Source organism: Myxocyprinus asiaticus, chromosome 44 (genome assembly GCF_019703515.2).
Source record: "Myxocyprinus asiaticus isolate MX2 ecotype Aquarium Trade chromosome 44, UBuf_Myxa_2, whole genome shotgun sequence".
Lineage (NCBI taxonomy): Eukaryota > Metazoa > Chordata > Actinopteri > Cypriniformes > Catostomidae > Myxocyprinus > Myxocyprinus asiaticus.
In genome coordinates this window covers 19,940,165-19,965,191 of record NC_059387.1, presented here as the reverse complement: position 1 = coordinate 19,965,191, position 25,027 = coordinate 19,940,165, and the positions used below count along the sequence as shown (strand labels likewise).

Genomic DNA, 25,027 nt, shown 5'->3' with positions numbered 1-25,027 from the left:
TCCAGCAACAATGGGATGGCATTTGCACATTAGCAATCTCATTTTCTCATAAAAGAACCAATCAAACCAATTGCACATACAGTACACAGTGAAAATAGCATTTACACAGTGCACGTGAAGCGCTTTTGCTTTGAAATTGCACTCACTCGCTCGTGTGGATCCAGCGAGAGCAGCAGCAATCTGCTGAGAGTTTAAACGCCGTGGATCGCCTGCTTGGATTATCACGGACTGACCATAATGATTTGTGAATTACGAGGAATATTTGATTCTTATCCTGAAGTTTTGATTCTGGCTGATGGAATACGCACTTCAGAGGAAGATATTAGATGAGCACTGGACGGGAAGAAAACGCTGGATTTTTGTGAGGACATCTGTTTAAACGAAATATCCGCATATTTGCAGACAGTATAATAGAAGTTGTATTGATATTTGCCTTTTTATCATTAGACAAGACAGTTAAGAGATACAGGGAACTGTTGAGGAGAGAGATGGAGAATGAAACAGGTGAGCACTTTAACGCATCGTGGCTCTGATATGCGGATTGCTTAAATGGTCTATTATTGTAATAATAAGATGGCACGTAACAACAAAACGAACTGTGATTGGTCTTTACAGGTCTCAGACACACTTTCACATGCAAGCAGGCAATTCTCTGCACCCTCGTGGCCTTAAGATGCCAAACGGGCAAAAATCTCTGCTGTGCCGATAATTTAAAAATTCAGAATATCAGCCGATTTATCAGAATCTGCAATATATCGGTCGACCACTTCTTACTTTTGTTGTGCTGTGCTGTGTGCCGAGTCGTGTTGCGGCTTATTACTGTTGTGTTGTGGCTTAACTTGGTTGTGTTTGGGCTTAATTTGGTTGAAATCAAACTAACTTAACACCTTATTTCTGTTGGGCTAGTTATAATATTCATGAGTAAACCACTTTACTGATTTGGGACTGTGCTTCTATAGTAAATATGTTTATTTCCTAATTCATAACAGATGTTTTTTTTTTTTTTTCTTTTATCAGACTCTTAAGAATTTAGGAATCCAAACCAGGCCAGTTTGTTACCTAATATCAAACATCATTAGAACAGGAAATGTATTACAATATTACACGTGGCTTTCTTCATAATTTATATTCTACATTGTAGCCTACTTGCCCTTGTGTTTACCATAGTTAAGACCATGGATTGCTCCTCAGTTGTTAGTTAGGTAGTCTTTCTTTAAAAATAAACTGTTTATTTGTTATGAGAAAATAATAGCCTAAGCACATTTTAAAAATTAATTTAATACAACTACCACATTTGTAATGAAAAAAAAAAAAAATCTAAAGTTTACTGTGATAAATGTAAGTAAGGATGTGTTGATGTGTATGTGAAAAGTCATGTTATTGATGCTGGTGCAGGTGTTTTCTCTTTCCCCTTATCAGTGCTCTTCAGAATGGCAGTGCTTGTAGCCATTTGAAATGGTTGAATTGCTCTATAGTGCTTTAAAATAAATTCTCATGTAAAATTCAAATTGGTCATATGAGGTTTGTTATACGCTGTGTATCGAGGGAAGCCCAGTTTAGCATGTGATCCACTCAAGAAGAGTGCATCACTTACGCGAGAGATTCATATTTCTCATGGGAAATATGAGGGGCAGTGGTGGCTAAGCTGTTAAGGCTCTGGGTTACTGATCAGAAGGTCGGGGGTTCAAGCCCCAGCACCGCCAAGATGCCACTGTTGGGCCCTTGAGCAAGGCCCTTGACCCTATTTACTCCAGGGGCGCCGTATCATGGCTGACCCTGCACTCTGACCCCAGCTTAGCTGAGATATGTGAAAAAAAGAATTTCACTGTATATGTGCAAATGTATAATGTGTGATAAATAAATTAAAAAAAATATATAACTTTTTTTTATTTTTTTATTTAGCAGCATATTTAGCACTTATTCATCTTGCTTTTGCCGCTTTATGCCTGAAATTTTCAATGCAGGACAAAACCCTGTATGTAGTTTAGTCTAGAAGTTTGGAAGTAGTTAGTCTACTACTTTAGTTAGTCTAGAAATACTTTAGAAGTATATGTCGACAGAGCTCCATATTCCCATAGGCTAATGTCACAAAATTAGTGCTGATCACATCTAGCAAAATCTCAAGACACTCCCATTCACTCACAGCTGAAAACAGTAGGCCTGCTTGAGTCCATTTATTTTCCCATGGCTATGTGGAATGCTGTGTGTCCCAGTCCAGAGATTCACAGAAGTCCTGGAGGCCCTGCTAAAGCAGAGAGGGGACATGAGGAACCGCCTCCTAATGTGGGTCATTGCAGATTCCGAGTGGACCACCAAATCTGTTTATCTCGTTCACTACACACGCATGCATTTTGTCAGTAACTGAACTGAGATCATAGAGATTCCCCACTGCAGCAATTTATTTACACACTTCATAGAGTTAACAGAAGGTTTATTTATTTATCATACCTTGTGTTGGAGATTTGGAGCACTGTGTGCAACCATCAGATTTCATATCAGTCCTTTGACGCTGATGATAACTGAAAGAAACTTATTTACGCAGTGTCATAATATGTTGTCCCAATTTTCGACTCAGAAAGTGTGGGCGCTGGCAGCATTTCAGGAGAATAATGGGTGCCAAGTGTTAGACTGTACCAGTGTGGCAGACAGTAAGATCGGGTTGAGAAATACTCATCAAGTTTGTGAGATTTATGGATTGATTGTAGCCCAATGATTAAGGAGCAGGACGGGTTGCAAGCACAACCCATGAAATGGTGAGTTGTGGAATTCCTACTTCAGTCCAATCGACGCTGTGCCCTTGTACAAGACATTTCACCAGGTTGCTCCAGGGAAAATAGTGCTACAATTTTTGCAGAAAAGCTTTTGGATAAAGTGTGCACAAACTCAAAAAAATAATAATAAAAAATACACAATTCCTGGCAAAATTAGATTAAATTAAAACGTATTAATTTTGTCTACAAAGTTTTTAGAATACTTCATTTATTCCAAATGGATAAGGTGTACACTTCTACAAGATAACTCAGTTCAGTTAGAAGTAAATTTGACACAATTGAAATCCGTAAATCTTAAAAATGAATAGATAATTTTTTTTTTTTTTAATGGATATAGCTTTTGTCTGTTGCTTATAGAAGGTGATCTATAAAGGAACAAATTGGCAATGCTAGCATTTGTTTTGTAGGTGTACGATTATCAGCAGGGAAGATAATTTAATGTTTGTCAAGGTAATATTATTATTTTGTAATAGGAGCTGCGACTTATTGGACTTTTATTTGCTTTAAAAGTGAGAGTTTTGTATAACTCTGCAGCCAATATCTTCCTTGGTGCTGCCATGTTCAAGTGACATCATACACCTGGATGTTGGTCAAATCAGTTTGAAAATTTCCGCCGCAGTTTTCAAGTTGGAAGTTTAACTTCTTAGTGGCGATATATTGAACTTTTCCTGATAGGAGGTTGGAAATTGCGACTTTCCCAATTGAATGCGATGCAGCATTGGTGTTTGAATTGTTCCCTTAATTATCACAAACCCCATCAATGCAAAGATGCATGTGTAGAGCATAAATGTATGACAGCCTAAATGGAAACAACTGTAGTGGTTAAGGTAGTGTTGATTTTCAATTTATACAGTTGTTGTAAGCATTTAACACATACAATTAATATATGTATAACTAAGAGAAATAAGATCCATAGAGTTTGGACTATTGCAACAAAACTGAAAAAAAAAAAAAACTGCATTTCGGCAAAAACTTGAGATGGGATGCTGTCCTATAATATTTTTCTTTGATGTTTTTTCTGTGATACGGAGGTTGTGCTTTGTTTTCCTTGATTTGTTTGCTCAAGCCTTGACCCTTCTCAAGATCACTTCATGGCTTTCTCTGGAGTTTAGAGAAATAAGCACACTGAATGGACTTAATGCAATAGATTGAGAAGATAAATTTAGACCAAGGGTTTTCTCTGCATTGAAATTTCAAGTAACAGTAACATAATACATGTTGTGGCTCTCTGGGAAATCGTCATGTTGCTATGGTTTCCATGTTTTGTCAGGGAGAGTTTACCGCTAAAACAGATAAAACTCATCTGCATCCTCCGCTGCATTGAAACCAAGGGCTACACCCACTTTACTTTGATCAAACCAATCTGAGGTCTCGGCAGTATGCTTGTGATCAGAATCACTCTGGTTTATATTAAGACATGTTTTTTATGGGTTGTGCACAATGTGCAGGGCCATGAATGCGCATACCAGACTCTACCTACATAATACTGTTATCTATTTCCTTATCATTGTAGACATTATTGTATATCATTGTAACCAATATTTTGACCAATACTATGAATATACACTCTTTCGTCTCTCTTTAAACAAAATACACAATTCAGACTAGGACTACTTTATGATATGATACAAATCGCAGAATGTCAAGATACAATACATTGCACTGCATTTGATAGCAAAATTGAGAACCAACTTATGAGAGAGTGTCAGGTTCAGTATCTATTGCACGCAGATGACGAACTGGGTTGTATCCATCGTGCCTCTCTCCCAGTCTGTTTTCGTGGGATGGTTTATTTGTACTTTCTTTCTGCTTTATTTTTACTTATTTTATTTTCCTTATTAGAATGCTTTACTGGGTGAATGCTTCATATCCCCATATCCTTATTTTATTACGGGAAGACTTTTTAAAATATGGTAATCGGTGGAAAGTTTTCAGTCAGTGCACCTGAATCAAATGAAAACTGATAATTAATACTGATTAAAAACATGAATTACAGTTCATACTAAAATAGTCACAGCTAAGTTTTTCTGTTTTCTTTGGAAGAGACTGGGCTGTCTGTCGACAGAGAGAGCATGCCATTATGCTGCTTTACTCGTCATTGTTCGCTGCAGAGAGTAGGGGAAGTGAATGCTCTTTCTACAGTATTACATTGTTGCCGTGCGGCGCACTTAGTCATTCATGACTGCAGCTGTTCTGTGTGACCAGAGGCACTTGCTCAGAATAAACATATTCAGTCTTAACTACTTTCAAGACACCAGCACAGATTGAAGTTCAGAGATCCTAACCTGTGAGTATCAGCACGATGTACATTTGTCGGAGCAAAGTGGTTGTATTATATTGAATCATTCAATAGTTTGCAGCGAGTATCTCGGACTTAGAGGCTCTTGTTTGAGCAGCATCATTGCATTTCTTATGCAGTTAATGACTAATTTCTGCATAAGAGTTATGAAAGGTGTCCATGCTTAAAGGTACTGTATGTGATTTTAGCTGTTCTGGAACTTCCACCAGACCAGCCGTTGAATTAGCTACTCCCTTGTAAACTTGCTCGCAAGCCATTGTGATGTCCGGTTTATGAGTGAGTTCTTGTCAATAAATAGGTCAAAATGGTTCACAAAATGGTCTGAATTAATTAGCGAATCAGTTTGAATCAAAATGATTTTTTAATCTGTTTCCAGTAATCACAATTGCCTGAAAAGGTAATGGGAAAAGTTCAAATTTTATTGTTCAAAAAGGGTGGGAATCCTGAAACAACCACCCACAACACCCTAGTAACCACATAGCAACATCCTAGCAATGCCCTAGCAACCACCCGGAACCCCCAATAATTGCCCTAGCAACCACATAGTAACATCCTAGCAAAAACCCAAACACCCAAGCATTGTGGCGGCAAGCTTTCTTCACCACTCACACTTTCTTCATTTCATAAAGGCCTGATGTTTTTCATGTGTTTTTTGGTGGTGTTTTTCAGAAAACGAAGTGTGCCTTGAGATTTGCTTACATCGTGTCTTACAAGCTCCTCTTGATCTTCTAACATTTGTGTTCTCCTGGCAGTAGACTAGACCGTGAACAAGACATCCGTCTGATTAAGTCTGTATTTATAGCTGCCTATAAGTCAACTGTGTTGGTCCCCAATGGGTGATAATTTTTTTCTGTTTTCCCTTTTCTTTTCAGAGGAAATAAAGGCAGAATCAGAGAAATTAAGGTAAGCCGATTTCACAAGCCACAGGTGTTTAAATATCGAACATGTATTTCAAATTCCCTTTTATTGTTGTCAGGTTCAATGCTTGTAATGCAGTGTTGACATTTTCCAGAGAGTAACCACACGTGTCCCCATTGTGTTTTGGACACTGTCTTGCCCTCTTTGTGATTTGTGTGTGTGTGTTCACTGCCAATGAAAAGACCTCTCTTGCCTTGTGTTGTTAATGTGCTTGGAGACATTGCTGTGTGACTAGGGCCCAGGAATGAGATGCACTGTGCTCAGGGCTCTCTCTACAGGGCTGGGGTAGCCTGTTCTTAGGTCCTGCCTGGTTGCCTTCTTCTCTTTACCTTTAGATGGCTCCCTGGGGCAGCATCCATTCCTCCTCTTGGATCCATTAAATCACAGCTCACCTGTTTTCGCCCAACAGTCTAGCTTTGTGACTATTCTTGCCTGCATCCATATCTGCCTCTCTTGTTTTTTCTTCCAGTTTGTTGATCTTTATCACACACACTCTCACTCTCACCTTGACAAATCAGGTTTCACATTACCCTGATAGCACATTCAATGTTTGTGTTTTCATCTGGACAATTCAGTTTTTATAATGCGTTACAGTGCAATTTCCTGTCGATGTTAGAACGACATTGAGCAGATGTTTTTGTGAAGATTTCAAATATGCATTATTTTTAATATGTTTATCAGAATTTTGTACACAGAAGATGCTTACAGGAATGTTCTGGGCTAAATACAAATTACGCATTATCGATTTACCACCGATGTAAAATCGTCCCACACTTTGTCAGAACAAAGGAAAAACATGAGTGGAAATGCACTTACAATGGATGTCTAAAGAAGCAAGGCATTGCTCTGGACCTTTTGTCACACTTTTTGAAAGTACAGTCACAAGTTGGGATGGAAATCATGAGGAAACTAACGATTCCAATTCCTCTTAACGATTCTGGTTCCATTAGTGATTCCTTTAGTACTTTTGAGGAAGAAATATTTGGAAATAAATGCAATCTTATTGGATATAATGCTGTTAGCAACCGGTTACCAAATGATTAGATGATTTCATGTTTTAATGGAACACAATCTTCCAAAAGGTGTTTTTACACAGACTTCTTAATTAAGATATTTTATTAATTAATTAATTTTGATAAAATACACTAATTACAGCAAAACTTAAAATGTGTTTTTTTTTTTTTTTTAACTACAAATTGTCAACAACCATCCAGTAATTACTGTGATTTAAGTCTCACAAGCCTTAAGAACACATTACATAGTAACTTTTCTTGGTTTATTTCAAGTTGAACATGATGAAACTAATGACTTAAAGGGATAGTTCACCCCAAAATGAAAATTCTCTCATTATTTACTCACCCTCATGATATCCCAGGTGTGTATGACTTTCTTTCTTCACCAGAACACATTTGAAGAAAAATAGAAGAATATCTTAGCTCAGTAGGTCCTTATAATGCAAATGAATGGAGATTTCTCTTTTGAAGCTACAAAAACACAGACAGTCAGCATAAACTTCATGCATATGACACCAGCTGTTGAATTAATGTCTTCTAAAGCGACACGATTCGCTTTTGGTGCGAAAAAGATAAATATTTATAAATATAAATATATTTAAAGAAAAATACATTTAAGAAAAAAAGGTAAAAACCAACATTACAGTGAAGGGACTTTTTGGAGGGTTTAAAGCAAGAAATGAAAAGCTTTTTTATAAATTTTTAAAACTACTTCCATAAATTCTTCTGTTAAAACGTATGTATTTATTTAAGATGTAGAATTGTTTAAATCATCATTTTCATGGTCGTTTTAGGGTTTAAGCGTTATGTTGTCATCATGGCAACGGAGTTAAGTAAAGCAATTTTATTACACTAAATGCATGTTATCATGCATATTGTTTACATCTTGTGGCTATACATTTGAAAGAGTGAGAATTTTAACATTTACATATTGGCCCCATTCACTTCCATTGTAAATCTCTCGCTGTAACCCAGATTTTTGCCTTTTTTTTTTTTTTTTTTTTTTTTTTTTTTTTTTTATAAAGAAGAGGAGGAACGAGCCGAAATAAAATGTTGTGATAATCAACATTTTGCCAAAAATGCTGCTGATTTAAGCTTAACTTGTATTGAACCCAGAATATTCCTTTTAAAGGAAATCATATATTCCTATTTTATTATATGATTCCAAGTTAAAAATTTATATATGACAATTTGTTTGACATTTAATCGTTAGCCAAATTTCATAGTCATGATTGCACTACATTAGCCCCCAACGACCTCTACACAAGTTTACGCCACTATAGTTCACTTCTACTGTACATTTCAATTGCAGAAATTTGAAAAGGGTCCATTGCAAAAAAGTATGACAACAGGTTTCCCAACATACTTTATATATACTTCAATTTGGGATGCACCAACCCTAATCTTGCATACTATAAAGAATGTATACTGTGCAAATTGCGATGCAGCCGATGTTTCAGTTTTATCCTGCTCCTTTAGTGTTCCATTCCACTCTTTATCACAGTCTCTCTCTCCACTCAACTCCATTCTATTTACCTCCCCCCTCCTTCACTGTCTCCCTGTGTCCCACTGCACTCATCAGCTCATCATAAAGCTCTAGCTAAGGCACAACAGCACCAGCAGTCAGCCTGACATGGCTCCTCTCCAGCTCTGTTGATGCTGGTCTTCTCTAGCTGTTGCAATGGGTCGATATAAAGTGAGAGTTTGGAGTCTAGGTCACATCCACTGCAGTGTGTGCAGTTTAAAATAACTCGAGGGCTTCCTCCACTTTCAGAATTAAGAGTTTTGTTCCTGCATTGGAGCTTGATTACATTTTACTAAATGTAATCCAGTAAAGATCAATGTGAAACATGATTGGTAGCCCATTTTACAGTGAAAAAATATATTCAGCAAATAAAAGCGAAGTATACAATTTTTGGGTGTTCAGAATAATGTGCATAATAATGTTGTTCCAACCTGTGGCTGTCTTTCTTCCGTGGAACACAAAAGCAGATGTTATTGTATTGTATTGCCTCAGTCACCTTTGACTTTCATTGTATGACAAAAAAGATGCAATAAAAGTGATTGGGGACTGATGCTGTCACTCCCTAACATTCAGCTGAACAGTTTCTTTTGTTTTCCACGGATGAAAGCAAGTCCAATGGATTTGAAACAACATTTGGGTCCCTTTTAAAATGTAAATTGGGTCAATTTTGATTTCATGTTGACTTCAATCAAATAATGCCTTCTGGTTTTATTTTGTAGCCCACCAGCAGGGGACAACAAGTCAGGTTCCAGTACTTTGCCCCCTATCAAATCCAAGACTAACTTCATTGAAGCAGATAGGTACTTCCTGCCGTTTGAGTTGGCCTGTCAGTCCAAATGTCCGCGCATCGTCATCACCTCTCTAGATTGTTTACAGGTCAGTACCTTACCACATGGTCATGTCAGTATGCCTCATTTGTGATTTTTATTTATTTTTTTCTTCCAACTAATGTGCCATGTTTAATCATTTGTAGAAACTCATAGCATATGGCCACCTGACGGGGAGCGCCCCAGATAACACCATCCCAGGAAAGAAGCTCATTGACAGGATCATAGAGACTGTATGTGGCTGTTTCCAAGGACCGCAGACGGATGAAGGTGTCCAGTTGCAGATTATAAAGGTCAAATATTCTTTATTTTTTGTATGTGAGAAGGATCATAAGCATTGGATGTAGAGACGATAATGTCATGTTTTGGTTTTAATTTCAGTGATAACCCTGAGAAATATGTTTGCTTTACGAGTAAAGTTTTATGCCAGTGTCACCATAAAAAAGTATAACTATAGTCATTTCTCTCTTCTATCCTTGTTGTTTGCAAAAAGTCTTCCATTATTATTAAAAAAGCTTTTGGGGGGAATTCAGAAATATGAAATTCAGCAATTAGGTTTCTACTGTTATGAAAAATGTTCTTCTGAAAAGATCAAAATATTTACATTTATGTAGTTGACAGACACTTTTATCCAAAGTGACTTTCAAGTTCACATTCAAGCTGCACACTTTATCAGAAATGCATTACCTGGGAATTAAACAAAGTGCCATGCTCTACCAGAGCAAGAACTGATAAATAATACAATTATTTAAATGCAGTGTTCGTTTATGAAAGGAGGTATTGTAAGATGTTTAAAACTGTAATTATTGTGATTTATTGAATTAGTTATTACATTTGAAATATTTATTTAAATCCCCATTATCTTAAAGTAGTCACTAGTCTTTTTGGCGTCCACATAAAAATAACACAATATGAAATTTACCAATGTGTACTATGACAAAAATAAAAAAAAACATTAAATGTACATTAAATTTATTCAGAAAACAGAAGGAAATTTCTAGAGGAAAATAAGTAATTGAAATACTATTCACTAAAACATAAAAAATAAAGCAAATAATACATCTATGTATTTACATTTGTGCACTTAACCATGCACTTTCAAAACAATCTATATATATTCTTGTTGCACTCTAATCTGTCTTGGGTACTACTATTCTGATGCTAGTGAAATTTTGTAATGCAGCACTTTTCATACCACTGTCACCTTAAGATGAATTGCTTATGATGTATCATTACTCTTTTGTAAGTTGCTTTGGATAATAGCGTCTGCCAAATGAATAAATGTAAATGTATATATTTGAGACCATATATACTGGATATATATATACACATACACACACACACACACACACACACACACACACACACACTACCGGTCAAAAGTTTTGAAACACACTCATTCTTTATTTCTTCACATTTTAGAATAATAGTAAAGTCATCAAAACTATGGAATAACATAAATGGAACTATGGGAATTATGTTGTGACTAAACAAAATCCAAAATAAATCAAAACTGTTATATTTTAGCATCTTCAAAGTAGTCACCCTTTGCCTAGAATTTGCAGTCATGTACTCTTGACATTTTCTCAACCAACTTCTTGAGGTATCACCCTGGGATGCTTTTTAAACAGTTTGAAGGAGTTTCCATCTATGTTGGGCACTTATTGACTGCTTTTCTTTATTATTTGGTCCAAGTCATCAATTTCAAAAACTTGTTTTGTAATGAAATAAATTAATATGGTGGCACAATTATATTTTTGTCTACAAAACTAATTTCAAACATTTAAGCATACGCCTTCAAATCAAAAGATTTTTAAGATCATAAGAAACATTTCAGTCAAGTGTTTCAAAACTTTTGACCGGTAGTGTATGTACAGTATTAGGGTGGGACGATATGGTTATCTCATGATACGGTTTGATAAATGAGATGAGGTTCACAATTCGATATAATCTTGAATCTGTATTATAACACTTAAATGACAAACTATGACAGAAGAAGTATATTTTTTGAAAAATGTTTGAGCAAAATGCACATTATAATTTCTTATCAAAATTTAGTTTTTAAATACTCAATATAAATAATAAGATTTTCTCATATACCTTTCTCTATAAGAAAAGTTCACAAACAAATAAACCTTCAAAAATAGTGGGCTACATTCAGGCTCATCAGGGACATAACAAGCAATAGATCTGAAAAGAACCTGTCTCGAAAAAGTATGTGTGAGTGTATATTTTTTTGTCATCATTATCACATTTTAACTTATATAAAAATATAAATATAATACATTCTATCAATTAATATCATATCATGAAAGTTTATATTTAATTATGAAATGAGCAGTCACTGTTTGAAAGAATGTGTACAATTTACAAGTGTTCATTTGTATAAGAGCTAACATGACACTCTCTAAGAATTCAACTTGCATCTCACAGACTCACACAGTGTTCCGGTTTATTAACAAGGGAGGTGTTTTTTGGAATTTTTTTTTGTTATTTTATTTTATTTTTTTCACCCAATTTGGAATGCCCAATTCCCAGTGCGCTTTTAAGTCCTCGTGGTCGCGTAGTGATCCGCCTCAATCCGGGTAGCGGAGGACAAATCCCAGTTGCCTCCGTGTCTGAGATCATCAATCCGCGCATCTTATCACGTGGCTTGTTGAGCGCGTTGCCACGGAGAAATAGAGCGTGTGGAGGCTTCATCCACCGCGGCATCAACGCTCAACTCACCACACGACCCACCGAGAACGAACCACAATATAGCGACCACGAGGAGGTTACCCCATGTGACTCTACCCTCCCTAGCAACCGGGCCAATTTGGTTGCTTAGGAGACCTGGATGGAGTCACTCAGCATGCCCTGGGATTCGAACTAGCGAACTCCAGAGGTGGTAGCCAGCATCTTTTACCACTGAGCTACCCAGGACCCCAGTTTTTTGGATTGTTTATTGCATTTGTGCTGCGTGTGATTAAAATTAATATTTCTTTTTACTTTTTGCTGACTGTAAAGGACATGTGTTTTATTGCATTAGTTTATGATCACATGGACAGATACAGTGTTGCAAATTTTGAAATATAGAAAGAGAGAATTTAGTTCCCACATAGTCCATCTGTTCTTTGTGTAGAACTGCCCTAACCTGTAATGCTCCATCCTGTCAGATTTCCATACCAACATTTGACTAAGCTATTGTTTTACAAATCTAATTTTGGAATGTGGAGTGGCAGGGGAACCAGAGCTCTGAACTGAAATCTGCCTGAACACTTACATAGAGCCGCATGTCAAGTGCAATCTCTTTGAACTTTACAGAGACTCCAGCAGCTAAAGTAATAAATAATATTGCTCTTCTTAATATATTGTGTGGATACAATACATTCCTCGTATTTATCCGCACAGTCATTGCTTTATTTCTTCAGGGTTGTTATTGTTTTGAATAAAACATTTTAGAGTTAGTTAAATTTTAACTAAAGTCACTCTGCGTTGTCCAAAATCACTACATTTCTCTGGGCCTTCTTGTGTTATCGCTATCTTGTGGCATTTTCATGTTTAATGAGGGTAGGCTGTAAAGGGTTAAATTGTTATAGTTTATACTAATATATTTCATGATCATTTTTATTCATTATTTGTAATTTTTTTTTATAACTTTTTTTTTTTCCAAAAAATGTTTTTCATTTTTTTTTTTTTTTTTTTCAGAAAAACTAGCAACTAGTTTTCATTTTAGTTTTCTCTCTCTGCAATGACATTTGTGTTTATTTGTCCTTGCCTGGCCCTGACAGGCTTTGCTTACAGCCGTGACCTCCCAGCACATAGAGATCCATGAAGGTACAGTGCTGCAGGCAGTAAGAACATGCTACAACATCTATCTGGCCAGTAAGAACCTCATCAACCAGACCACTGCGAAAGCCACCCTCACCCAGATGCTCAATGTGATTTTCGCCCGCATGGAGAACCAAGCAGTGAGTGCCTTTGACACCTCTCCTCTGGTAATATGGGGAAATAACATGCCGATCTAACATCTTTTCTTTCTTTTTGGTTGATGCCTCTCCTCCTCCTCCTCCCCTCCTTCAAAACATAGCTTACAAATCACAAGATCAGTTGGTCTTTGGCATCCAGAAAGCGTGATCGTCAGGTAAAGAGTGACAGGACTGCCTTGAAATTTGCTTGAACTGAAGTTTCTCTGGTTTGTGTACATAAGCTTCATCAGTCACTCTCGTTCTCTTTGTTTCTCTCTTTGTCTCCGACCTTTCTCAGACATCTCGCTCTGTTCTGCTTGCCTTGGCTTCACTGCATTTTTTTGCCTGTTGTCGTCTCTTCCACATCAAATGAGTTCCTTCCATCTGTCTTACCATGTTTATGTGTTGTGGAAGAAATGTGATTATAACGGTTTTCTCTGCGCATTTGTGTTGTTTAGATAACTGCATGTGGATGAAGACAGCAAGGTGCAGTTTAGATGTTTCACAAAGTGTTGGGGAAGCTACTTTGAATGTCTTTTAATTTTCTAGTTTTAAGCTTCCCTTTTGAACAAGTAGTTAGCCACACTACAAGCTACAATGACCCCGTTTACACCTGGTATTAAGATGCATCTCAGGTGATCCAATCACATTTGGTCAGGTGAGACAGATCACTGTTTACACCTGGTCGCTTAAATGCGTCTCCTGTGACCACTTGTGATCGGATTTGGAGGGGAGGGACTCTGTTTCATGATGACATCCATTAATCACTATGCCAGTGTGTTACTGCATGACATTAAAGTGCAACAAAGTCAGAAAAGACAAAGAAAGCGCAAAAAAAATATAAAAAAATGGTGCAGTGTTTCTCCCAGATGCATCTGAAATTTAATCTAAGCACAAACACAACATTACGATCAGAATTGTCAGTTATTTTAATGGATTACCTGTATTAACCTGAGCTGCAGATGTTTGTGCTTCTCATAAGTGTCCGTGCATGTTGATATCAGTCACACTGAAGAAGATCCATGAAGTTCTAATGCTTGTGTGTATACACTTTTTTTTTGATCAGACAGTTATTTCCTTTTAAAGCCGCTCGTAACTGACAAAGTTAAACTCTTTTTTTTTTCTTTTCTTTTTTTTTTTTTAAAGCGCAACAGTTGATTGACAGGTGAGGGGTGGGGTTTCACTGCTGCAGGGACACAAACAGGACAGATTAGCATTTACACCTCAAATGCGATGCGTTTTTGACCACATTTGTATGTTGTTTTTGTGATCCAATCACAAAATGTTTTAGACCCCGTTTAGACGTATTTAGCACTGACCACATGTGATTGGATCATCAAAAAAGCATCTTAATACCAGGTGTAAACGGGGTGTAATAAGGAGGAGCTAACACTCTTTTAATATCAAATTAATATATAATGTTTATTTATTTGCAATCAGAGCATTATTTATCTGACACTAAACCAATGAAAATGAGAAATAGGATTACTGCATTAAATGGCTGAAACCACCAATAACAATAGAAAATAATTTAACGAAAAAGTCGAAAACACTTATGAATCGCCCCATTTAATTATACATTTTAATATTACAAAATATTTGTAATTTAATTATAAATGTATGAAATTGTATAATTCCATTTTGTACATTTGATTGAATCAAGGATTTTTATTTTTGTAACACTTTCTATGAAGCCCATATTAATTATGCATTTTAAAGGCATTATAAATGCATTATAATGCATTTGTAATGTATCATAATATGCCTTATATTTTTTTTTCTCATAAATAATTGTAACCACTATTATATTACATTATAATACCTATTCATATAGTATTATATAGATATTAGTTATGCTTTAAGTAAAGTGATGAAAGCAATGTCTTATAAACATCATTAAGATATTTCTAATTGGTTATAAGACACAAGTCTGTCTGGTAAAATGCTCATTATATATTTTCATTAGGCCTATGGCCTTTGTTCTATTTACACCTTGTTGGGCAGAATTATATGGTATGTTTCTTAATCTCTCAAAATAAACATTGTGAATGTGTGTTCCCTTAAAATTCAGTTCACTCGACATTGCGTAATGCTGATGTATATGGGAATATCCTTTTCCGACGACCTAGCTGAAACTCTTCTACAATAACGGCAATTCTAAGATTATCTATGGTGTTTAAGCGCCGCCCTTTTAGGCACGAAGCTGTCCGGTATATAAGCGGGCACGCAAACACCATTCCTCAGAATTTTCTTCCTTCAAGACTGCGAGCATCTCTCTCGTCTAGAAGCCCTCTACAACTTCGCCATCGACGTACACGAGTCAGTGGGTGGGATCTTCACGGCAAAGAGAAGACTCTCTGCTCCCCTGCTGTGTTCCGGCGAACATTTACTCTGCCTCGCCGCTTGATTCTTCGCTGGTGAACGGGCCGCTTCAGCATCCTGATTCCCTGCGGCACTTCGGCAAGAGTTTTGTATCCTTCTTAGCTTATTGTTGATATTGTGTGTGTCCATATATATATATATATATATATATATATATATATATATATATATATATATATATATATATATATATATGTATATGTGTGTGTGTATGTGTGTATATATATATATATATATATATATATATATATATATATATATATATATATATATCACAAAAGGGCTGCTTGCGTGTACGCGTCTTTTTAAAGACTTGGTTCTGCAAGCGGCACATCCAGTCGTCATGAGAGCTGAGTTTGTTGCTTGGGCCTTGGCCACTACGAAGCAGCTCTTATGGAAACAGATTGCCCTCACTGTGATAGCATGAGTCTCAAGATGCTTCGCTCTCGGGTCGACCTCATTCTGAGGGATGCCTTCTCCCAGTTGCCCCTTCTGTGACTCCCGAGGGATCATACGACAGGGCTGAGAGGCTGAGCTAGATTAATCAGAGGTGGATCTCGTGCTGGTGCAACCCCTGCGAGCCCCTCGATCTTCTCTTGAAGCGGCTTCATCTATATATTATATGCGTGACGAGCTCTGGTCCTCTGTCTCATTATGTTTGGCAGTTCTGACGATGAAGATGATGCCATGTCCCTCACAGAATCAGAGACTGCGAATGGTCCACGGAGGATGTTGTCGCTCTGTCTCGAGTGATTCCCTCCTAAAATGATGAGCACTGTGCACAACCGTTTTCCGGTGGCAAGCAGCACTCGGTCTCATCTAGCAAGTGAACCGATGCGCCCGTTATCCCACTCCGCGGATGCGTGGCGGGTCCACTCGGCTACACGATTCAGTTCATACGCTTGCCACCTCGCTCCCAGTTTGAAATTAATCTTCTCTCCCAAAATCACTAGGTGGGGAAATTAATCATTATTAATCATACTTGAGGTGTGTATTAATGAATATTGTGCACAACCGCTTCCCGGTGGTGATCAGCGGTCAGTCTCATCTAGCGAGCGAGCCGACGCACCCGTTATCGCACTCCGTGGATGCGTGGCGGGTTCACACAGCTACACGATTCAGTTTGTATGTCGGCCACATCACTCTGTTTGAAATTAATTTTCCCTCCCAAATTCACTTGGTGGGGAAATTAATCATTACTTATCACACTTGAGGTGTTTATGTTGAATGCTGTCACCGTCCTGTGTGGTCTGTGCCATGCTAATTATTTTCATCCCTCCCAAATTCACTGGGTGGGGAAATTAATCATTACAAATCACACTTGAGGTGTGTATATTAAATGCTGTCACCACCCTGTGTGGTCTGTGACACCCTGATTATTTCCAGCCAAACCCAGTCGGACACGGCCATGAGGGCCCGCCACTCATCCGCGGAGCAGGACAACGGCGCGTCAGCTTGCTCGCTAGATGAGACTGAGCGCCGCTCACCACCAGGAAGCGGTTATGCAGAGTCAGAGATTCAGTTTGTACGCCGGCCACCTTGCTCCCAGTTTGATATTAATCTTCCCTCCCGAATTCACTAAGTAGGGAAATCAATAATTACTAATCACACTTGAGGTGTGTATATTGAATGCTGTCACCGCCCTGTGTGGTCTGTATTATTTCCTTCCTCCGGGACCGGGATATTACTCAAATTGTTGTTTCAAAAGGGTCATATTTCACCAATGGTGTCCTGTCATCCACAGTCCCGTTATAAATAGGGTGTGATGGTGCAATGTGCAGAAAATTCATGATCTCCACACAGAAAACATGATAGAGATTGTTTAGAACTGTAATACCCTATGGTCTGTCCCTAGCTCCTCGCACGTTCACGAAGTGTATCAATGTGGCACTCGCCCCGTTGAAACTGAACGGCGTGCACATTCTGAATTACCTCGACGATTGGCTATTGGTAGCCTTATCAGAGGCTCTATTGTGCAAGCACAGAGATCTTGTACTTCAGCAATTGAGCAGTCTGGGTCTCAATGTCAACTGGGCGAAGAGCAAACTTTCCCCAGCTTACAAATCTCTTTTTTGGGGGTCCGACTTGACTCAGTGAGCATGCGTACACACATACGTTGAGCGCACCTGCCAGTTCAGACTGTCTGACCAGCTCTTTGTGTGCTATGGAGGACGCACAAAAGGAATGTCCATCTCCAAGTAAAGACTTTCTCACAGGATTTTTGATGTGATTGCCCTGGCTTACGAGTCGCAGGGTGCGAATTGCCTAATTGGTGTTAAAGCACACTCAACTAGAGGCATGGCCTCAGGGACGGATTAACCACTGGGCTGATTGGGCTGTTGCCCAGGGGCCTCTAAACCCAAAGGGCCCCGGGCTCTAAATCAATTATTTATTTATTTTGAGATATCTGTTATTAATCCACATAAATGTCAGCCTTGTTTGAAATACCATTTGTTCAGCCAAATGTGTGCTAGATAACAGTAGTGCGAGCACAGACACTCAAGTGCGCGCTCGGGGAATCTGCGTCTCACAGGTGCTGTGCATTTATTTGAAGGACTACAGAAAACAGCTTATGATTTACAAAACGCTTCCAAACACAAAGATAAGGTGCAGTTTATCCTGGCTGTGTACAAATCTGATGGTTTAAATTAATATAAGCAGCAGAATTCATGCAACAGTATAGAGGACTTTAAAAAGTCCTGCATGCATTTAATGTTTAATGATAAAGCGAAAGATGCCTTAATACCATAAGTATGTGCACGGTAACCTTTTGTAATATTTTGTTAACCATGAGAGTTCACGAATGGATATTGTTTTGTTTGTCGGGACTCGGGAATAAAGAACGTTTATTGCCATGGATGCATCAAACACATTCTCAGATTAGCAGGGAATAAAGTGCACATTGAGCTATGAGCCTAAATAGCACAATACATAGATCTTCAAATGATAAAATCACATTAAAGTCAAACAAAAATAATCTCTGTCACTGCAACATAGTAGACCTATTCTTAATCAATGGAAAATGTGTAATTCTGCCCGGGCAGTTACACTTTCCATGAGACAGCGAATGCTATGGTGTATAGGATCACTTCGGGATGCTTTGATTTTTTTAAATTCAGCATTTAACTTTTAATTATTGTCTGCACAGCAGAGCAAAAGGGGGAAAAAAAATTGGCTCACTGTTTATCAAGCGCTGAAACTTTGCCAGGTGAAAACAATCTGGAATCATGTGTAACGGTCACATTAAGTCCTCTTTGCAACCTGAACTTCATCAGAATGTTGATTTGTGACATCAGCGCTGAAAAAGCTTGATGCAGCGCAACAAATGGTGTAACAGAACACAGGTGTCTCGAGATGCATTAATAAATAATGAAGTTCTTTTTAAGGTAACAGTGTCTAAATAAATGCGACGGTCCTGCACAACGAATTGTAAAACAGAACGCAGGTGTCTTGAGATGCGTTTATAAATGTTAAAGTTCTTTTAAACTTAACAGTGAGTTGTGGCACAACGATCAAAGACGTCCATCCATCCATTGCGTGTTTACATGGCCTCGACGCATGTGTGAACAGCCCGTAACTCGCCCTATAGCCTACTTGAAAAACTGACCTGAACCTGGCCCAAAACCTGTAGGTTTGTCGGGTACCATCGGACTCAGATCGGGTTGAAGACCTCTAAACATGTGTAGATTAACTGAATTTTGATTTTGGTAATTGAATACCGTGCACATCCCCATTAAAAACGCATGATTTTGGATCGGTTCATAATTAAAAAGTGCATATTTCTGGCCGTGTAAGACATTGCTCCAAACTTTCCTTCCATTAATTTGAAAAATCCAACCAAATCTGGCAAGAGTCCTGTAGCACATAAAAGTGAATGTAGTCACGTGACACGTCATGGGGGCCTCTGTGGTGTACTGGCCCATGGGTCTCTCAGTTCTTAATCTGTCCTTGCATGGCCTCTTCATGGGCATGGACGAATGGTGTGTCCTTACAAGACATATGTTTTGCAGCAGGTTGGTCTTCTCATAACACATTCGCAAGGTTTTACAACCTAGACGTAACGTCTCTCTCTTCGCAAGTTCCCCTGTGCCCCTTTTTAAGTACGGGCTCCCCTGTCATTTTACACAACTACCTGCATTCTGACCTTTGTATTTCCCATAAAGTCACAAGCACTTTCATTATAAATAAAACTCCCTTCCCGACTGGGTTTGTGAAGGGGTTAATTCGTACTGTATGACTATAGTTCATATATCCATTCTAAGTGCTCCCCTCCTGGCTCACCATGAGGGTTATTCACTTGTGGCATACTCATGTTGGTCACCATCCCGCAGGACTGGGGCATCATGTTCTTTCAAGTATCATACGTCGGTATCCCTCTCTGGGAGGGCTATGTTGTGTAGTGTGGCGTGATGGGACTCTCTTTCCCATATGCGTCAGCATGACGCATTGTCAAGTGAACTGAATCGTAAGGGAACGTCTTGGTTACGTATGTAACCTCGGTTCCCTGAGATGAAGGGAACGAGACATTGCGTAAGCTGGCCACACTACAGACTCAGAGTTTTTTGAGGTGCGAGCGATGTGCTTTTTGTCCCTCAGTCAGAAAATTCTGAGGAATGATGTTTGCGTGCCCGCTTATTTACCGGACAACTTCGCACCTTAAACACCATAGCCAATCATAGAATTGCCGTTATTGTAGAAGGGTTTCAGCTAGGTCATCGGAAAAGGATTTTCCCATATGCGTCAGCATGATGCAATGTCTCGCTCCATTCATCTCAGGGAACCGAGGTTACATACGTAACCGAGACGCTATTTTGTATTCTGTGCATTTTTATGTAACATTCATTATGTAAGCTTGACTTGTAATGTATGTTTCAAGTTTATGTGTGGCTGTTTATTAGAAAACCATTGCTTTTGTAACTTGACTTATAGCAGGCCAATACCACTTATAATTGTATGTGATAACAGCATAAATCCTTATGACTTGACACTTTGCTGCTTTTGCATGATGGCACTTATACAATAATATACAATACTATAACTTATATATATATTACATTACAACTTCTGTGGATAACATTGGATGGTGATTGTGTTATAATGCATTATAATCTTTAAGGTATATCTATGAATAGGTTATGCATAAAAATGTGCTGGAAAAATGGCTCTGTTTGGACAGCAGTGCTACTGTCATGCTGCTACTGAATTTTTTTTTTGCTCAAGTTAGTTGCATTGCTATTTTTAGTTTTGAAGTAGTGTAATGTTGGCACAAGCAAACCCCACTGTCACACAGTTTTAGCAGTCTGGACATAGTGTGACACACATGTCGCATAACTAATTAACTATAAAATATTGAAGATGAGTCTCTGTTTAACCAACACTGACCAGGCCATATCAGAACTCAGCTGGTATACACCTGAATTCAATGGAAAGCTACAGAGAAGATAAATATCCATCCCTCATTCTTTATAAATGTGCCTGATGCATTAAAGGTGCTTCCTGGTTGATTGATGAATGCAGTAAACTTGACATTTTGCTTGCTAAATGCACTCTAGGCGTGTTCAGTCTGAGGAACAGAACCATAATGAGCTGCTTTGAATTTATATCAGCTGCCAGCTCTATCCGAATACAGTTGTCAATGAAAAATCAAGTAATAATAAAGTTATTATTACAACATTTAACACTAAAGGAGATGTTAGGCAGTGACAGCCTCAATTACATAGGTGGCTATCAACATATAAGTCATATATCAGGGCTCCAGACTGCGACTAAAATGGTTGCAAATGCGACCAAAAATAAATGATTGCGACAATAATTTAAAATCTATTCGGGATGTGTGCTTTCATATGCGGTTTCGTCAGAAATCTTCTTGTGAGTTATTGAATACATATTTATAGCGCCAGTGTGTCTCGCGCCGCTTTTCACCTGTTCTGTTGATGATGTGAGCACTGGCTGCACGCAACAACAAACACAGCGTGAACCATGATGTCCAATTCGTGAACAGATGACTCTTTTGAACCAGGTCTTTATAATGAATCACCCGACAAAAGCTTGTTGGAACTCAGGAGCTCAGGTTAGCTGTTTGAATTCGAATCATTTTCTCAGTGAATCAGCCATCAGTGTTCACAACTGGGAGCGCAGACTTTTCAAAATAAGAGTCCCATTTGTATTTCGGACTTGTTTATAATTAAAAGTCCCGTGTTATGTACCAAATCTTTATTATTGATTGGGATTGGAGTGGCACAATAAACTGCATCTGAGATTTCGTTCAATTTGCGCTCTTGTAGTCTTCGTGTCTAAGGGCCTTCTAGTAACAGTAAAGAAAGACTAAGATTTTTTTGTGTGTGATAGTTGTGTATGAGTCCCTCAATGGTCCTAAGTATTAAAAGCTGGATCTCACACACACACACACACACACACACACACACACACACACACATATATATATATATATATATATATATATATATATATATATATATATATATATATATATATATAAATAATAATAAAAAATGAGTAAGTGACCCCAAACTTTTGAACGGCTGTGTGTGTGTGTGTGTGTGTGTGTGTGTGTGTGTGTGTGTGTGTGTGTATCTATATATATATATATATATATATATATATATATATATATATATATATATATATATATATATATATATATATATAAATACTGCCGTTCAAAAGTTTGGGGTCACTTACTCATTTTTTATTATAATTTTTTTCTTCACATTTTAGAATAATAGTGAAGTCATCAAAACTATGGAATAACAGAAATGGAATTATGGGAATTATGTTGTGAAATAAATACAAAATAAATACAAAATATGTTATATTTTAGCATCTTCAAAGTAGCCACTTTTGCCTAGAATTTGCAGACATGTACTCTTGGCATTTTCTCAACCAAATTCTTGAGGTATCACCCTGGGATGCTTTATAAACAGTAAAACAGTTTTCATCTATGTTGGGCACTTATTGGCTGCTTTTCTTTATTATTCGGTCCAAGTTATCCATTTTAAAAAAAAAAATAATAATTTTAAATAGAATTTTAGTTTTGTAATGAAATAAATTACAATTATATTTTTGTCTACAAAACTAATTTCAAACATTTAAGCATACGCCTTCATATCAAAAGATTAAGATCATGAGAAACATTTCAGTCAAGTGACCCCAAACTTTTGAACAGCAGTGTGTATAATATATATATATATATATATATATATATATATATATATATATATATATATATATATATGTATATATAATTTATTTATTTGTGATGCGAAATCCAGCTTTTGATGCTTAGGACCATTGAGTGACTCATACACAACTATTTCACAAGGTGCAAACATTCACTTATACACAAGAAGGCAACACACTACTATATGCAAATTATACTTTATGTAAATACCTGTTATGTAGATTCTGAAGGGCATTACAAAATAAAAAATATATTTTATCTCTTATATTTGTATAAATTAATAAAATAATAGGTGTGAAAACTTATGAGACAAAAGGGGAATGCAAATTTTGTGCACTCAGCTATACAGTGTACAGTTGAATTCAGAAGTTTACATACACTTAGATTGAAGTCATCATTAAAACTTATTTTTTAAACAATCCACAGATGTAATATTAGCAAACTATAGTTTTGGCAAATTGTTTAGGACATCTACTTTGTGCATGACACGAGTAATTTGTCCAACAATTGTTTACAGACAGATTGTTTCACTTTTAATTGACTATATCACAATTCCAGTGGGTCAGAAGTTTACATACACTAAGTTAACTGTACCTTTAAGTAGCTTGGAAAATTCCAGAAAATGATGTCAAGCCTTTAGACAATTAGCCAATTAGCTTCTGATAGGAAGTGTACTGAATTGGAGGTGTACCTGTGGATGTATCTTAAGGCCTACCTTCAAACTCAGTGCCTCTTGACATCATGGGAAAATCAAAAGAAATCAGCCAAGACCTCAAAAAAAAAAAAAAAAAAAAATATGTGGACCTCCACAAGTCTGGTTCATGCTTGGGATTGCAATTTCCAAATGCCTGAAGGTACCACATTCATCTGTACAAACAATAGTAGGCAAGTATAAACACCATGGGTCCACGCAGCCATCATACTGCTCAGGAAGGAGACGCATTCTGTCTCCTAGAGATGAACGTAGTTACAATATGTGCGAAAAAATTAATCCCAGAACAACAGCAAAGGACCTCGTGAAGATGCTGGAGAAAACAAGTAGACAAGTATCTATATCCACAGTGAAACGAGTCCTATATCGACATAACCTGAAAGGCTGCTCAGCAAGGAAGAAGCCACTGCTCCAAAACTGACATAAAAAAGCCAGAATACAGTTTGCAAGTGCACATAGAAGCCTTAGAAGCCTTTATTTTGGTCATACATTATACATAATTTTTTGCATATATACAGTGAAATGTATTTGTTTTCACATATCCCAGCTAAGCTGGGGTCAGAGTGCAGGGTCAGCCATGATACAATGCCCCTGGAGCAGATAGAGTCAGGGGCCTTGCTCAAGGGCCCAACAGTGGCATCTTGGTGGTGCTGGGGCTTGAACCCTGACCTTCTGGTCAGTAACCCAGTGCCTTAACCACTGAGCCACCACTGCCCCATCAAACCACTGCCCCTATCAAACATGGGGACAAAGATCTTACTTTTTGGAGAAATTTCCTCTGGTCTGATGCAACAAAAATTTAACTTTTTGGCCATAATGACCATCGTTATGTTTGGAGGAAAAAAAGCGAGGCTTGTAAGCAGAAGAACACCATCCCAACCTCATGTGGGGGTGCTTTGCTGCAGGAGGGACTGGTGCACTTCACAAAATAGATGGCATCATGAGGAAGGAAAATGATGTGGATATATTGAAGCAACATCTCAAGACATCAGCCAGGAAGTTAAAGCTCGGTCGCAAATGGTTCTTCCAAATGGACAATGAACCCAAGTATACCTCCAAAATTGTGGTAAAATGGCTTAAGGACATCAAAGTCAAGGTATTGGAGTGGCCATCACAAAGCCCTGAGCTCAATCTGATAGAAAATGTGTGGGCAGAACTGAAAAAGCGTGTGCGAGCAAGTAGGCCTACAAACCTGACTCAGTTACACCAGTTCTGTCTGGAGGAATGGGCCAAAATTCCAGCAACTTATTGCGAGAAGCTTGTGGAAGGCAAGTTAAACAATTTAAAGGCAATGCTACCAAATACTAACAAATTGTATGTAAACTTCTGACACACTGGGAATGTGATGAAAGAAATAAAAGCTGAAATAAATCATTTTGTCTACTATTATTCTGACATTTCACATTCTTAAAATAAAGAAGTGATCCTAACT

The 25,027-nt window shown here is 37.7% G+C and overlaps 1 protein-coding gene across 5 annotated transcripts in view; it reads left to right on the top strand.

Annotated features, from left to right (window-relative positions):
• LOC127434396 (brefeldin A-inhibited guanine nucleotide-exchange protein 1-like) overlaps positions 1-25,027 on the top strand; it is a 94,190-nt gene that overhangs the window by 22,610 nt on the left and 46,553 nt on the right. For 4 of the 5 annotated variants that reach the window (XM_051687105.1, XM_051687106.1, XM_051687104.1 and 1 more), the window contains exons 2-6: positions 5,943-5,973; positions 9,246-9,402; positions 9,500-9,646; positions 13,124-13,303; positions 13,423-13,476. In XM_051687105.1, the coding sequence (XP_051543065.1) occupies positions 5,943-5,973; positions 9,246-9,402; positions 9,500-9,646; positions 13,124-13,303; positions 13,423-13,476 (569 nt within the window). The remainder of the gene's footprint in view (positions 1-5,942; positions 5,974-9,245; positions 9,403-9,499; positions 9,647-13,123; positions 13,304-13,422; positions 13,477-25,027) is intronic. The other variant, XM_051687107.1, reaches the window with a different exon arrangement.